Source organism: Triticum aestivum, chromosome 4D (genome assembly GCF_018294505.1).
Source record: "Triticum aestivum cultivar Chinese Spring chromosome 4D, IWGSC CS RefSeq v2.1, whole genome shotgun sequence".
Lineage (NCBI taxonomy): Eukaryota > Viridiplantae > Streptophyta > Magnoliopsida > Poales > Poaceae > Triticum > Triticum aestivum.
In genome coordinates, this window is record NC_057805.1 from 6,384,123 (window position 1) to 6,399,550 (window position 15,428).

A 15,428-nucleotide genomic window follows, 5' to 3' on the forward strand; every position below is an offset into this window, starting at 1 on the left:
AACACTATAAGTACCTTCTGAAGAGCTAAATAGGATCTGGCGGAAAATCTAGTGTTTTTACGCTCATGAAGAAAACCTCAGCTTCAAAGAAAAACCGCAACATATTTTTTTTCTAAGATTCTGAAACTGTACTATTGCAAAAATAAAATGTTCACACATTTCATACAAAATTTTAAAAACAATTCTTGATTTTTCTAAAAATATTAATATTTTATAATGTTCATGAAAAAATGTTCAAGGGTTTCAGGATGTCCACAAATTATTGAATTGTGTGTGATTTTTTAAAAATATTCACAAGTTTCAAAATAATTGTGATTTTTTAAAATGGCCATGAGCAGAAAATTGAAGTTTGGAAACAAACCCTGAAAAAGAAATTGAGAAAAGAAAAATGACAAAAACAACGGTTGAAAATCATAAAAAAGAAGAAATAAATTAAAGGCAGCCAATTCCACCAAAACTGTTGGGAAAATCGGAGAAGATAAAACTTTGCGCTATACTGTGCAATTTCTACCGATTGACCACTATTCTTTGCGGGGAGCAAAGAATAAGATTTTTACCGAAGAATTAGAATTTGACCGACAAAAGTTGTCAACATGGGCTATGGCGTACAGGCCACGGCAATGCCAGCACCGTAGCCGAGATTCCCCCCGCTCAGGCTGAAGCAGAAAGCATATGCCTGCTCTGTTTGTGGTATCTGAAGTTTTTTAGTGAAGTCGAGGCTATCAGCTCTATTTGTTTTCCTCTTCACCCAGAGTTGCATCGCCCTTAGAAAAAAGACAGTCCCAGTTAATCAACTCAGAATATGAGGACACCTCAGCACTTACCGACACATATGCGTCTCACTATCGACAATCAATCTGCACAATGCTTACCATACATGCTGTAAAATCTGCACAATCAGTCTACAACGGCAAGTACCAATCCTGTAGAAATTCACACGTTCAATCATTACCAACACCCCATGTACGTTTTGGGACATGAGCATGACCAAATCTTAGCTATCGTGAAGCAACCAACCAGTCCAACTATTCCCAACAAACAATCCAACCAGCGAATCCTAGGAATGGCCACACGCAAAGCAAGCCAGCATCTTGGAAGCGAAGCCACCCCTCTTCTTGGACGGCGGCAACGGCGACGGCGGCATGGTGGGGATGTGGGACCCATCCTTGCCGCACTTCTTGCAGCGCTCGCACTCGTCCTGGAAGGCCTTGAAGGCGCCGTTGCAGTACCTTGCGGCGTCCGCCACCGTCATGCCCTCCACCAGCTTGTGTGGGTATGTGTCCTTGGCGTGGTCGCCGTTGAGCGCCGCGCCCAGCTGCACCAGCTCCGCCTGGAAGTCCGAGATCGTCGTGTGCTCCGCTGCCTCTGTTGGCCGCATCTTCACCGGCTCAGGCAGCGTGGCTGCATGCGATCCCGACATAACTTTAATTAACACGTGATCTTAAAGCTACTCTCTCGGTCCCATGATATAAAACTACGGAAGAGGGATGAAGATGGACAGAGAAAGACTTGACAGACCAGGGCAATCGGTGCGCGGGGTGTCACGCGTAAGGACGACGTCGAACGTGCCGGCCCATGCGTCGCGCTTGGTCAGGAAGCTCTCGAGGTTGAAGATCTTTTTCACGGTGGCCGGGATGGACGAGTGCTCGAACTCCGATGTCGGGTGCGGCCCTGACGGCCTGTGCACCACCGTCCCAGGCTCGATCCAGGGGGAGATGAAGAAGGCCGGGACGCGGACGCCGAGGCGGTCGAAGTTGAAGAAGAAGGGTGCGTCGCTGACGATGTCGTCGGGGCTGGGGACGCCCACGGGGGTGGGCACGTGGTCATAGAACCCGCCGTGCTCGTCGTAGGTGACGACAAGGAGCGTCTCTTCCCACTGCGGGCCCGAGCGCAGCGCCTCGTACACCTCCTTGACGAACCTCTGGCCCTCGGAAACGTCATGCGACGGGTGGTCGTCGTTGCCGGGGAGGATCTTGAGGTCAAAGTAGCGCTGCTCCACGACGACATAGTTTGGCAGCTTCCCCTCCCGGCAGTGGCGCCGGAACTCGAGGTCGAACGGGTGAAAGTTGCCGATGTACTTGAGCTGCCGGAGGTTGCGGTAGAAGAGCACGGATGGCGGGTACTGGTAGTAGATCCCGAAGGAGTAGCCGGCGTCGTGGAGGGAGTCGAAGATGGTGGTCTGCGGCAGGCCGGCGACGAGCGCCTTGGTGTTGTTGCTGACGAGGCCGTGCGAGGTGGCCGAGTGCACGAAGAGGCGGTTGGGCTGGGTGGACGCCGGGTTGGACGCGAACCAGCGGTCGCACACGGCGAACTCCCGCGCCAGCTCGCGGTACACCGGCACGGCGTCCGGCCTGAACCCGCTCATGACGGTCTCCGCCATGCCCGGCTTCTCCTGCTCGGCCTGCTGCGCGAAACCGCTCATGGGCGGCGTGGGGACGCTGGGCGGGGTGATGGGCGTGGCCTGGGCGTCGACGAAGGGCGTGCCATAGACCTGCTCGTAGATGGCCTGGATGGAGTGGCCGGGGTCCGGGTCCACGTACTGGGAGCCGTCGCCGAAGGGGATGGCTTTGGAGCGGGGGTCGGCAACGACGACGCGGTTAGTCTCGGCGCCGGTGACGCCGTCGATGTCCGGGTTGAGGGATTTCATCCAGCCCAGCATGTGGTCGAAGGAGCGGTTCTCTTGCACCACCACCACCACCGTCTTGATCTTGGCCGCCATTTTCGATCGCTAGTTGCTTGCTCTTGATCTCCCGATCGATAGCTCGGCCCGCGTCTTGTGGTTTTCTTGCTGCGAGATGGAGAGAATTGGGAGACCAACAGCGTGCTTAAATATGAATATATTGAATACGTAGCTGGGAGTGGAGTTGAGTGTGGAGATGGAAGAGTTCCAAAAGAGGCTCAGTTTTGTTCCAGTGGGATATTCCTTCGCAGAGAAACCCATCAATCAACAAGAAAGAAATGAACTGAAAATGAAAGGGGACAAGGCTTGCCTGACACCTCAACGCATGAAAAATCTTTGCCGAAGGGAAAAATATAGTTGAGGCTTGGCGGCAAAGCATTCGACAGCGCTGTGCTACCTAATTAAGAATTTATTTAAGCTGCAACTGCGTATTTTTTAACTATGTACAATAGCAAATATCCACATAATTCATCTATATGAACGCACACACGGCACGTCGTGCTGATAATTTAGTTAGGTACGTAGATGTTAGCACATTTTGACTTTTCAGGAAGTATTTGAAATAATGTTAATTAGCTTCTGCGTCACGAAATTCGTCACATGCATGCATGCTTGCCATCCCAGAAAAACCGTGTCGAACACTTACACTAATAGAAAACAGGGCTTTGGTCCTGGCCAGATCAGAGCATTAGTCCTGGTCGTGTTACGAACCGGGACTAATGGGTGCATCAGTCCCGATTCGAGCAGTCAGGGCGCCGGCCGGGCCTCGGCAGGCACCAGTCCCGGTTTGTCTGACCTTTTTAGTCCCGGTTCCAGACACGAACCGGGACTAAAGGGCCTCGCTCCTGGCGCGGCCCCTTTAGTCTCGGTTGGTGGCTGGAACTGGGACTAAAGGTCTGTCTTCTGTCCCGGTTCTAGCCATCAACCGGGACTAAAGAGATTCGTATATATATGCTCGCCCCTGCCCGCTCACTCCTCTGTTTTTTGGCCGGCCGGTGTGTGGGAGGTGTGTGCTTCTCTGCTCTCACCTCCTATGCACATGAGGTGTTCGATGAAATGCCCGAGCCACACTTAAGCTCTCTCCTCTCCAAGCTCAACCTCCAAACTATATTTTCCCTAAGATTTGTCTAGGTTTGGCAGTGCACCAACTACACAAGTGTTCTAAAAGGTTAGCAATTTCATCCTTTCATCTCTCACCGCTAGTTTAGTTCATTTCAAATGCTCTAGAAGTAGAGTGGCTTGTGGGTTTTAGATGCACAATTTGAGCTCAAATTAACTTCTTAGAGTCTACACATGTGTAGGGTGCCGTCCCGTCCCCGTCCCCGTCCTCACCGCCGTCGATCGCCCGCGCCGATCTCATCGCCGGCACCACCGTGGTGAGCCTCTTGTTCTTATCTTCTTTTTAAAAGGAAAAAAAATCTTACTTGTATGATTTAGGTATCTACTTGTATAATTTTCTTACTTTTATTATTGTTTGTTATTATATAGTGCCATGGTTTTGGTATCCGCCCCCGCCGGCTCTCGTCGATCTATGATTCGGATGTGGTATATTATCTTTTATAACTATTTGTTTCATTTAGTGTTTATGACAATTATGCCAACCAACGTGACATAGATGTTTTTATCTAGGAGGTATGTGAACCGGAAATTCCAACCGACCGTCTTGTCGAGAGGTTAAATTTGGTTGAAAAAGAAAACAATTGTTTGAAATAAAAATTGAAAAGAATTGAAGAGGAGAAGATGAAATTGGAGTTGCATGTTGCTGATGTCGTCGATGATCACAAGATCCAGATGGATGCAATGCGTTTGAAGATTAGAAAATATGCCATTGATAATGAGGCTTGGTATCATTATGCTGTTGGGTCAACTGTTACCTTAGTTGCGATTTTGATCGCATTTGTTGTTGCATTTAAATGTTTTACATAGTTGTATGTTAGTTCCAATGTATGTTTTAATTAGATGCTCTAGAGAGTTGTATGTTGTTCTATGAGAACTATGCATGAACTTTATGTATTTATTTTTTCAGTGATAACATTTGATCACGATTGTACTTTGGTTTTAATGTGATGATGAACTTGTATTAATTTGGTCAGTTCTCTATTCATGATGTTCTGTAATGGTTTTTGATACAATTAATTATATAATGCACGCAGATGAACCGGCAATGGATGTACGGTGACCGACGCACCTCCGACTACATGGAGGGCCTGCATAATTTTCTCGAGGTGGCTGAGGCAAACAAGCAGAAGGGTTTTATGTATTGTCCATGTATTGTCTGTGGGAATGTGAAGGATCACTCTTCCTTGAAAACCATTCACATCCACCTGCTTGAGAAGGGGTTGAAGCCACACTATAATGTTTGGACCAAGCACGGAGAAAGAGGGGTTATGATGGAAGACAACGAAGAAGAAGAGGATGATGACAACTATCCTATGTTCCCTGAATACGATGATACTGCAACGGGGGAAGTTGAAGATCAAGAGGCACCAGACGATGTGCCCGATGATGATCTTCGCCGGGTCATTGTTGATGCACAGAGAGAATGCGAAAGCGAAAGGGAGAAGTTGAAGTTTGATCGCATGTTAGAGGATCACAAAAAAGGGTTATACCCAAATTGCGAAGATGGCAACATAAAGCTCGGTACCACACGGGAATTGCTGCAATGGAAGGCAGATAATGATTTATCTGACAAGGGATTTGGGAAGCTACTGAAAATAATGAAGAAGAAGCTTCCAAAGGATAACAAATTGCCTGACAGTAAGTATGAAGCAAAGAAGGTTCTCTGCCCTCCAGGATTAGAGGTGTAGAAGATACATGCATGCCCTAATGACTGCATCCTCTACCGCGGTGAGGAGTACGAGAATTTTAACGCATGCCCGGTATGCGGTGCATTGCGGTATAAGATCAGACGAGATGACCCTGGTGATGTTGAGGGCGAGCGCCCCAGGAAGAGGGTTCCTGCCAAGGTGATGTGGTATGCTCCTATAATATCACGGTTTTCACCCTTTTCTTCGCCCTTCTTTCGTTCGTCTTTTTCATTTGCCCTTATGTCTTACTTGGATTGGTTGCTCATTTTCTTGGCATAATTGTGTGTTTATTGAAAATCAGAAACAAAGTTTATGGATCTACTTAAAGTTTTCTACTTGGATCATCTTCGATCCATGTGTGCTCGTGCTGAAACCCCAACTAATTTAGTTGAGGGAAAATCTTTATATGAGCATGCTCATTTTGTGCGTCACCGTTCATCCGAAAAAGGGAGACTCTTATGGAATCAAATAAATTGTTTGCTATGTTATGCTTGGAATCTTTGTGAACTTTGTGATTTTACTTATTCCTCTAAGAACCCAAAAAAACACCTTCCCTACCTATGTGAGTTTAATGATAATGAAATCTTATCTTCTTATGAAAAGGGTGTTTACAGTTACTATGATATCGAACAAATTGAAGAATTTTTTGCTTTTAAGGGTGCTTATGAAGTTGCTTCTTTGATTGAAAAGTATGATATTACTCTCTACAAATTTGGAAATTTTGACATACTTAAATATTGCTATGAAAACTATGCTCACAATGCCTATGTCAAAGAATTTATTGAGAGAATGACTGTTGCTTTGGAAGAAATATTGATATGCATGAATCAATAGATAATTATGATTCCGATGATTTGATTGAGATACCCTCCCTTGATGAGTGTCATGCTTGCTATTCTTGTGGCCATGATGCCAATATTTATGGAGATGAATTTGCTATAGTCCCTTATGTTAAACATGAGATTGTTGCTATTGCACCCATACTTGATAATTCCTTGAATCAAAAGCATGATTTCAATGATGTTATTATAAATTCTATTAATGTCAATGGTGCTAATAATATGAAAAACCCCAAGCTTGGGGATGCTAGTTTTGCTATGTCCACTACTTATTGCAATGACCATGATTGGGGTGATAATGTGTCTTATGATCTTGAAAATTTATTTATGCCCCATGATAAATATGAGATTGATAATAATGTTTGCAATAATATTGAAAGTGGGTTTGGAAGAGTGTAAACATTAGATCCCACATATTTGGAGAATGTTCAATCTTATGAATTTTTTGATAAAAGTGGGTTTGGAGAGGTCATGACTTTAGTTAATGTTAATACCACTGATACGTCTCCAACGTATCTATAATTTTTTATTGTTCCATGCTATATTATATTCTGTTTTGGACATTAATGGGCTTTATTATACACTTTTATATTATTTTTGGGACTAACCTATTAACCCGAGGCCCAGCCCAGAATTGCAGTTTTTTTGCCTATTTCAGAGTTTCGCAGAAAAAGAATATCAAACGGAGTCCAAACGGAATGAAACCTTCGGGAACGTGATTTTCGGAACGAACGTGATCCAAAGGACTTGGACCCTACGTCAAGACATCAACCATGATATCGAACAAATTGAAGAATTTGTCATTTTTAAGGGTGCTCATGAAGTTGCTTCATTGATTGAAAAGTATGATTTTACTCTCAACAAATCTGAAAATTCCATCATACTTAAATATTGCAATGAAAACTTTGCTCATAATGTCTATGTCCAAGAATTTATTGAAAGAATGACCGTTGCTTTGGAAGAAAATAATGATATGCATGAATCTATAGATAATGATGATTTCGATGATTTGGTTGAAATATCCCTTGATGAACATGATGCTTGCTATTCTTGTGGCCATGATGCCAATATTTATGAAGACAAATTTGCTATAGTTCTTGTTGCAATGATTCTAGGTCTTTATTTAGCTAACCTAGGTAACTAAGCATATTTGAGCCAATTTAGTTAAGTATAGATCATTTTGGAGCTAAGTAAGCTAATTATGTCATTTTGTAGGAAGATTGGCTAAGTCTAGGTCATTATGGTAACCATTTTGGAGGAAATAAAGCTAAGTCTAGGTCTTTATAAATTTGGTAGAAAAAACACTAGAGAAATGTTACCGTCATCACGGAGGTGAAGGGCCAGTGGGGTTTATGCCGGTGTCAGGCGGAGAAGGACCGGACGGGGTCGGGGTTGCGCCAGTGCGAGACAGAGAAGGATCGGTTGATGCTTGTCGGGAGGCATGCTGCACCAAAGATCATTTGCAATATCTCGTTAGCATGATGCAACTGAAATGTGAATACTAGTAACTAATGACCATTCAAATTAAACTCACCGTGTCCGCTATAGCAATCTGAGGCATCGGCGGAGGGGTCTGACCGTTTTTCTCGCACACGGACTGCACATTTTGATTTCACGAGTCAGTCATATTAGTTAGTAATGAAACGAACATTACATGCATGATTTGGCTAATAAGAAGGAGAAACCTACCACGAGGAGCTCTTATAGGGCCCGGTGAGGCGCGTCGTTCCGGTTCCTCTCCTCCTTCAACATCCTAGCCGTCCTCTGCTCCAGCTCGGTCTCCCTCTCCCTGGCCTGCCTGTTTGCCTCCGCCAAAAGCTCCTGGGCCCTAGCCTCGATGGTGAGGTCCACTGGCCGTGGTCGAGGTGGTATGTCAGGAAGAGACCTCGCGTGGCGCTTCTTGATCTCCTTGAGACTGCTAGGACAACGTATGAGTCCATCCCCAATGGCCAACGAGCCATGTTTCCTCCCCTCACCAGATAGCATCACGAGCTCTGTATCAAAAGGACTCTGGCTCGGGTTGAAGTCATCCCCTTTCGTCGCCTTCCCCCAGTCTCTGTACCTCACGAGCTTGTTGTGGGAGGAGATATTGGTGAAGCTCTCTGGATGATCGAGGTCATCCTCAGAGAATGCCTTGGCCTTCTTGAACGGGGCCATATGGGCCATGGCATAGAGGTCGTACAGCGGTGGCACTTCCTTCTTGTTGTGTTTCGCATAAAAGAGAGGAACAACATATTAGTTAAGGGTTGAAGCTAGCATGAAGAATGAAATTGCATGAATTGTTAAGGGCTGAAACCACATACCCAGTGATCCCCGTACTCAAACAGGTTGGAGCTCCCTTGATGGTGTGGCACACCTCGCATTTGGGAACGCTTATCCCCGGCCTTGTTGTGTTGGGCTAGCCAATTGGGGAGAGCACCACTCATCCACCAACGCCTCCCAACAGTCCATCATATTCGCACACCATCTCGGGGGCACCTAAGTTTGGCAAAGAGAAATTTCAGCGCTACGCCTACGAATGAAATCAAGGAAACTAAGTACAATGCCTTAAGAATAGGTAATTACCTTCATGTACTTCTCCTTACTCAGATACTTGCCGCGGCACTTCTTCTTGGCCCTCCTAATGTTATTCCAGGCGTAGTAGTCTCGAACAGCCTGCACCCTAGCCTCGTGCCCTAAGTTCAAAAGTAGGCGCTTGCACTCGGCTTCGAGAACCCTAGCCGACTCCTCCTCGTGTTCCTCTAAAACCCTATAGAAGGTCTGAAATCGAACAAGACAACACTGAATAGTACAATCACTAGGTAATGTTGATTTTTAATTCTGTAAAGTAGAAATTACCCAAAACCGCCGCCTCACAATGTCGGCCACCGTCTCGCACACGACACCGTCGACCCTCTCCTCTGGCGGGGCCAGGGAAGCCACGTACAGCTCCCAGCTCATTGCTAGCTGTGGAGCCTGACCCTCACCGGGCAACGTGACCCACCCCGGGAGGTGGTGCCGGACTAGAGTACCAAGGACCTGGCTGGGCCTGCGGACACCACCGGGGTGTATCCAACCCCTGCAGTATGACAAGGCCAACACATTAGATATTAATTTGAAGAAACATGAAGGACAAAGGTTAAAACAGAGTAAATGCACTTACTTCTCCCCGTTAGGCTGAATCAACCACCTCTGATCGCGGGTCGCCAGCATGGCCAGGAGCTTCGTACCACCACGCTGGTAGACCTTCTTGCCCTGCTCAACCAGCTCGCCATCACTAAAACTATCATCAGACCAGGTCTCCTCGCCATCAGCATGGCCACTAGTCTCCGGAGTCACCTGGGACGAAGACTCTGGGACCGGAGCCTCGTGGGACAGAGCGGCACCGGACGAAGGCCTAGGACCGGAGTCTTGTGGGACAGAGCGGCGCCGGACGAAGGCTCGGCGAAACGAGGCTCGTTAGCCCGAGGCTCGTGGACCGGAGTCCGAGACGGGTCCAAGTCTGACGGCTCCACCTGAGACGGAGCACTCCGGTGGTTCGGAGAATCAGCTTCGGTTGGCGGCGAGGAAGGCACAACAGCCTTCCTACCTCTCCCGCCGCCACGTCCACCTCTAGATCTCCTCTTCGTCTTCCCCCGACCTCTCCCGGCCGAAGAAGAAGGGCCCGCCGGTGTCGCCATGCTGTCTACGAGCGGTCTACGAAGCTGCTGGGGTGCAATATAGCCACCCCTCCCAGCACGCGCCGAGGAAGAAGGAGGCTCGGAGCGCTCTCGACCCGCGCCCACCATGTGTCAACACCTGCAATGACAAAGAGTAACGAAATTAGTACAACATAAACATAATAAAAAAATTGGTGGGTGAAAACAACACCTAAAAAAATTAACTAACTAATTAACTAACTAACTAAGTAATTAACCTAAAAAGTAACTAACTAACTAATTAAAGGCTTTTTCTTAAGGCCAGAAATGGTCTTTAATAGGGTAAAATTATTTTAGTGCTTCACTTATATTATTTTGAGAGTCTTTTTAAACACCATGGTAATTTGCTTTGGTTATAAATTTAGTCCTAATATGATAGGCATCCAAGAGGGATATAATAAAAACTTTCATATAAAGTGTGTTGAATACTATGAGAAGTTTGATTCCCTATGATTGTTTTTAGATATAAAGATGGTGATATTAGAGTCATGCTAGTGAGTAATTGTGAATTGGAGAAATACTTGTGTTGTGATTCCCGTAGCATGCACGTATGGTGAACCGTTATGTAACGAAGTTGGAGCATGAGGTATTTTTTGATTGTCTTCCTTATGAGTGGCGGCCGGGGATGAGCGATGGTCTTTTCCTACCAATATATCCCCCTAGGAGCATGCACGTAGTACTTTGTTTTGATGACTAATAGATTTTTGCAATAAGTATGTGAGTTCTTTATGACTAATGTTGAGTCCATGGAATATACGCACTCTCACCCTTCCACCATTGCTAGCCTCTCTAGTACCGCGCAACTTTCGCCGGTACCATACACCCACCATATACCTTCCTCAAAACAGCCACCATACCTACCTATTATGGCATTTCCATAGCCATTCTGAGATATATTGCCATGCAACTTTCCACCGTTCCGTTTTACTATGACATGTTCCATCATTGTCATATTGCTTTGCATGATCATGTAGTTGACATCATATTTGTGGCAAAGCCACCTTTCATAATTCTTTCATACATGTCACTCTTGAGTCATTGCACATCCCGGTACACCGCCGGAGGCATTCATATAGAGTCATATTTTGTTCTAAGTATCGAGTTATAATTCTTGAGTTGTAAGTAAATAAAAGTGTGATGATCATCATTACTAGAGCATTGTCCCATGTGAGGAAAAAAGAGAGGCCAATGAAGACTAAATAAAAAAAAGTGGCCAAAGAAGCCAAACAAAAAAATGAGAGAAAAATAGAGAAGGGGCAATGTTACTATCCTTTTTTCCACACTTGTGCTTCAAAGTAGCACCATGATCTTCATGATAGAAAGTCTCCTATGTTTTCACTTTCATATGCTATTGGGAATTTTTCATTATAGAACTTGTCTTGTATATTCCAACGACGGGCTTCCTCAAATTGCCCTAGGTCTTCATGAGCAAGCAAGTTGGATGCACACCCACTTAGTTTTTCTTTTTGAGCTTTCATAAACTTATAGCTCTAGTGCATCCGTTGCATGGCAATCCCTACTCACCCACATTGATATCTATTGATGGGCATCCCCATAGCCCGTTGATACGCCTAGTTGATGTGAGACTATCTCCCTCTCTTTTGTCTTCTCCACAACCACCATATTCTATTCCACCTATAGTGCTATATCCATGGCTCACGCTCATGTATTGCGTGAAAGTTGAAAAGGTTTGAGAACACCAAAAGTATGAAACAATTGCTTGGCTTGTCATCGGGGTTGTGCATGATTTGAATATTTTGTGTGATGAAGATGGAGCATAACCAGACTATATAATTTTGTAGGGATAAGCTTTCTTTGGCCATGTTATTTTGAGAAGACATAATTGTTGTTAGTATGCTTGAAGTATTATTTTTTATGTTAATATTAAACTTTTGTTTTGAATCTTATGGATCTGAACATTCATGCCACAATAAAGAAAAATAACATGGATACATATGTTAGGTAGCATTCCACATCAAAAAATCTGTTTTTATCATTTACCTACTCGAGGACGAGCAGGAATTAAGCTCGGGGATGCTTGATACGTCTCCAACGTACCTATAATTTTTGATTGTTCCATGCTATTATATTATCTGTTTCAGATGTTTTATATGCATTAATATGCTATTTTATATTATTTTGGGACTAACCTATTAACGTAGAGCCTAGTGCCAGTTCCTGTTTTTCCTTGTTTTTTGAGTTTCGCAGGAAAGGAATACCAAACGGAGTCCAAACGGAATTAAACCTTCGCGATGATTTTTCTTGGACCAAAAGACACCTGTTGGACTTGTACTCCAAGTGAGAAGACCTTTGAGTAATCGACAAGCCACAGGGGCGCGCCCAGGGGGTAGGGCGCGCCCCCTGCCTTGTGGCCTACTCCAACACCCCCTGACCTAATTCTTCGTCCCATATATTCACATATATTCCAAAACCTCCAGAAGCATCCATGAAAACACTTTTCCACCACCGCAACCTTCTGTTCCCGTGAGATCCCATCTTAGAGCCTTTTCCGGCATCCTGCCGGAGGGGGATTCGGTCACAGAGGGCTTCTACATCAACTCTATTGCCCTTCCGATGAAGCGTGAGTAGTTTACCACAGACCTACAGGTCCATAGCTAGTAGCTAGATGGCTTCTTCTCTCTTTCTTTGATTCTCAATACCATGTTCTCCACGATGTTCTTGGAGATCTATCCGATGTAATCTTCTTTTGCGGTGTGTTTGTCGAGATCTGATGAATTGTGGATTTATGATCAACTTATCTATGAATATTATTTGAATCTTCTCTGAATTCTTATATGCATGATTTGGTACCTTTGTAATTCTCTTCAAACTATCGGTTTAGTTTGGCCAACTAGATTGGTTTTTCTTGCAATGGGAGAAGTGCTTAGCTTTGGGTTCAATCTTGTGGTGTCCTTTCCTAGTGACAGTAGGGGCAGCAAGGCACGTATTGTATTGTTGCCATCGAGGATAAAAAGATGGGGTTTACATCATATTGCTTAATGCGTTACTCTGTTCTTCATGAACTTAATACTCTAGATGCAGGCAGGAGTTAGTCGATGTGTGGAGTAATAGTAGTAGATGCAGGCAGAAGTCGGTCTACTTGACACGGACGTGATGCCTATATTTCATAATCATTGCCTTAGATATCGTCATAACTTTACGCTTTCCTATCAATTGCTCAACAGTAATTTGTTTATCTTGAGAGAAGCCTCTAGTGAAACCTATGGCCCCCGGGTCTATTTTCCATCATATAAGTTTCCGATCTACTATTTTGCAATCTTTTACTTTCAGATCTATAAACCAAAAAACCCAAAAATATTTACTTTATCTTTTGTTTAGTTTCATCTATCTCTATCAGATCTCACTTTTGCAAGTAACTGTGAAGGGATTGACAACCCCTTTATCGCGTTGGGTGCAAGTTGTTTGATTGTTTGTTCAGGTATTGGTGATTTGTGCGTTGTCTCCTACTGGATTGATACCTTGGTTCTCTAACTGAGGGAAATACTTATCTCTACTGTGCTGCATCACCCTTTCCTCTTCAAGGGAAAAACCAATGCAAGCTCAAGAAGTAGCAAGCATCTCCACGTGCCATCAAATAGAGGAGGTCATTGGGTTTTGTGTTGAGTTTATTCCTGACCTTAAGCCAATTGGTGTCCCTCAATCGCAGTATGAGGGGAGACTGACTGGAAAAGGCACGCTAGGAGCGGATTCAATAATATGTAGGGACGAGCATTCTTCGGCGCAATCACACGACACAGTTCTACAGAATTCTACCTTGGTGGCCCCGTATATCAATGAACACAAGAATATTCTATGCTCCAAACACCCAGAGTAGTCTGACGACTGGATTACACGTGAACAGATCGGGACTTTCGGTAGTTGGTTGCAAACACATCTCATGCATAAAAACACTATTGGAGATGAGCTGTACTTGTTGGCCAGGACACCATCTTCGACTGTATTGACTTACCAAGGGTACGAGATAAATGGGAATACATTTTACACGATCGCCCAGGAAAAAAGAGCACCAACAAAAACAATGGTGTCTGCTTTGATGCAGCAAACACCAATAGGGCAAAGGACACATATTATGGTTACATAGAGGAGATATGGGAACTTGACTATGGACATGAATTTAAGGTCCCTTTGTTTCAGCGCAAACGGATCAACCTGTCAGGAGGCGGGATACAGGTAGACCCGCAGTACGGAATGTCAACAGTGGATCTCAACAATCTTGGGTACACATACGAACCAATCGTCCTAGCCAATGATGTGGCGCAGGTTTTCTATGTGAAGGACATGGCTACCAAACCGAGAAAAAGAAAAGATAAGGAAGCGAATACATCATACGATGAGCCAAATCGCCAGATAGTTCTTTCAGGGAAAAGAAACATCGTGGGAGTGGAGGACAAGACAGACATGTCTGAAGATTATGAAAAGTTTCATGAAATTCCTCCCTTCAAAGTGAAGGCCAACCCAAGCATCATGTTCAACGATGAAGAATATTATCCATGGTTGAGGAGCAATAAGCAAGGGATACACGCGAAGAAAAAGTGAAGACTTTCTATCGAGTGAAGACAACATATCAGATGGCTTTGGTCTAGAATATCACTGCACTTGCATGTCAAAAAAATGAAATCCCTTTGTAATAGATGAGTTTTCGTCCGAAGCCCTAGTACTTCGAAAGAGATTGTCCAGTTTGTACACGAAGTGCATGCATCTATTTTTTCCCGTAAGCCTCTAAACTTTTTAGCACATGCTATGTGGGTGAAATTATGATACCATGCCAAGTTTCATCCTTTTCAGAGTTCATTTGTAGTGCTTTTCAATTTCAGGGTCATTTAGCTCAAAATAAATCATTAAACGCATGGAAAATAGCAAATGAAGTCAGAAAAGGGTTGAAAATTGATGATGTGCCTTTGAATGGTACATATTGAACGCACAAAAAGTCTGCAGTTAAAATATGTTAAAAAATGAAATCCCTTTGTAATAGATGAGTTTTGTCCGAAACCTTGATACTTCGAAAGAGATTGTCCAGTTTGTACACGAAGTGCATCCAGTTTTTGCCGTAACCCTCTAAACTTTTTAGCACATGTTATGTGGGTGAAATTATGATACCATGCCAAGTTTCAACCTTTTCAAAGTTCATTTGTAGTGCTTTTCAATTTCAGGGTCATTTAGCTCAAAGAATGAAATAATAGCAAAAAGAATCAACTAAAAGAGCTTTTATAAATCTATAATTATGATCAAAATAATACTAATTTAAAATTCTATAAAATTTATGCAACTAAAACTATCAAAGTAATTTTTGTTAAAAACTTTAATAGCAAAAAGAATTTTCATAAAGAATTTTTTGTTAAAAACTTTAATAGCAAACTAAAAAGCTTTTATGAAACACTAATAGCAAAAGGAATCAACTAAAAAT

The 15,428-nt window shown here is 44.0% G+C and overlaps 1 protein-coding gene across 1 annotated transcript; it reads right to left on the reverse strand.

The window, feature by feature from the left end:
• Positions 1 to 856: 856 nt before the first annotated feature.
• On the reverse strand, positions 857 to 2,817 carry LOC123095619 (non-specific phospholipase C4). Its single transcript, XM_044517145.1, has 2 exons — positions 1,519 to 2,817; positions 857 to 1,401 (listed from the first exon to the last, which is right to left on the reverse strand). Exons 1-2 carry the CDS (start codon positions 2,717 to 2,719, stop codon positions 1,058 to 1,060), a joined length of 1,545 nt encoding a protein of 514 aa, XP_044373080.1. The 5' UTR covers positions 2,720 to 2,817; the 3' UTR covers positions 857 to 1,057.
• Positions 2,818 to 15,428: the final 12,611 nt, after the last annotated feature.

What these genes read in the sequence shown, in the direction of transcription:
- LOC123095619 (XM_044517145.1), bottom strand. Translation starts at nt 2,719, where the DNA reads ATGGCGGCCAAGATCAAGACGGTGGTGGTGGTGGTGCAAGAGAACCGC. An exon ending in CCCGCGCACCGATTGCCCTG is followed by an intron (nt 1,402 to 1,518) that starts GTCTGTCAAGTC and finishes GATCGCATGCAG; the next exon opens with CCACGCTGCCTGAGCCGGTG.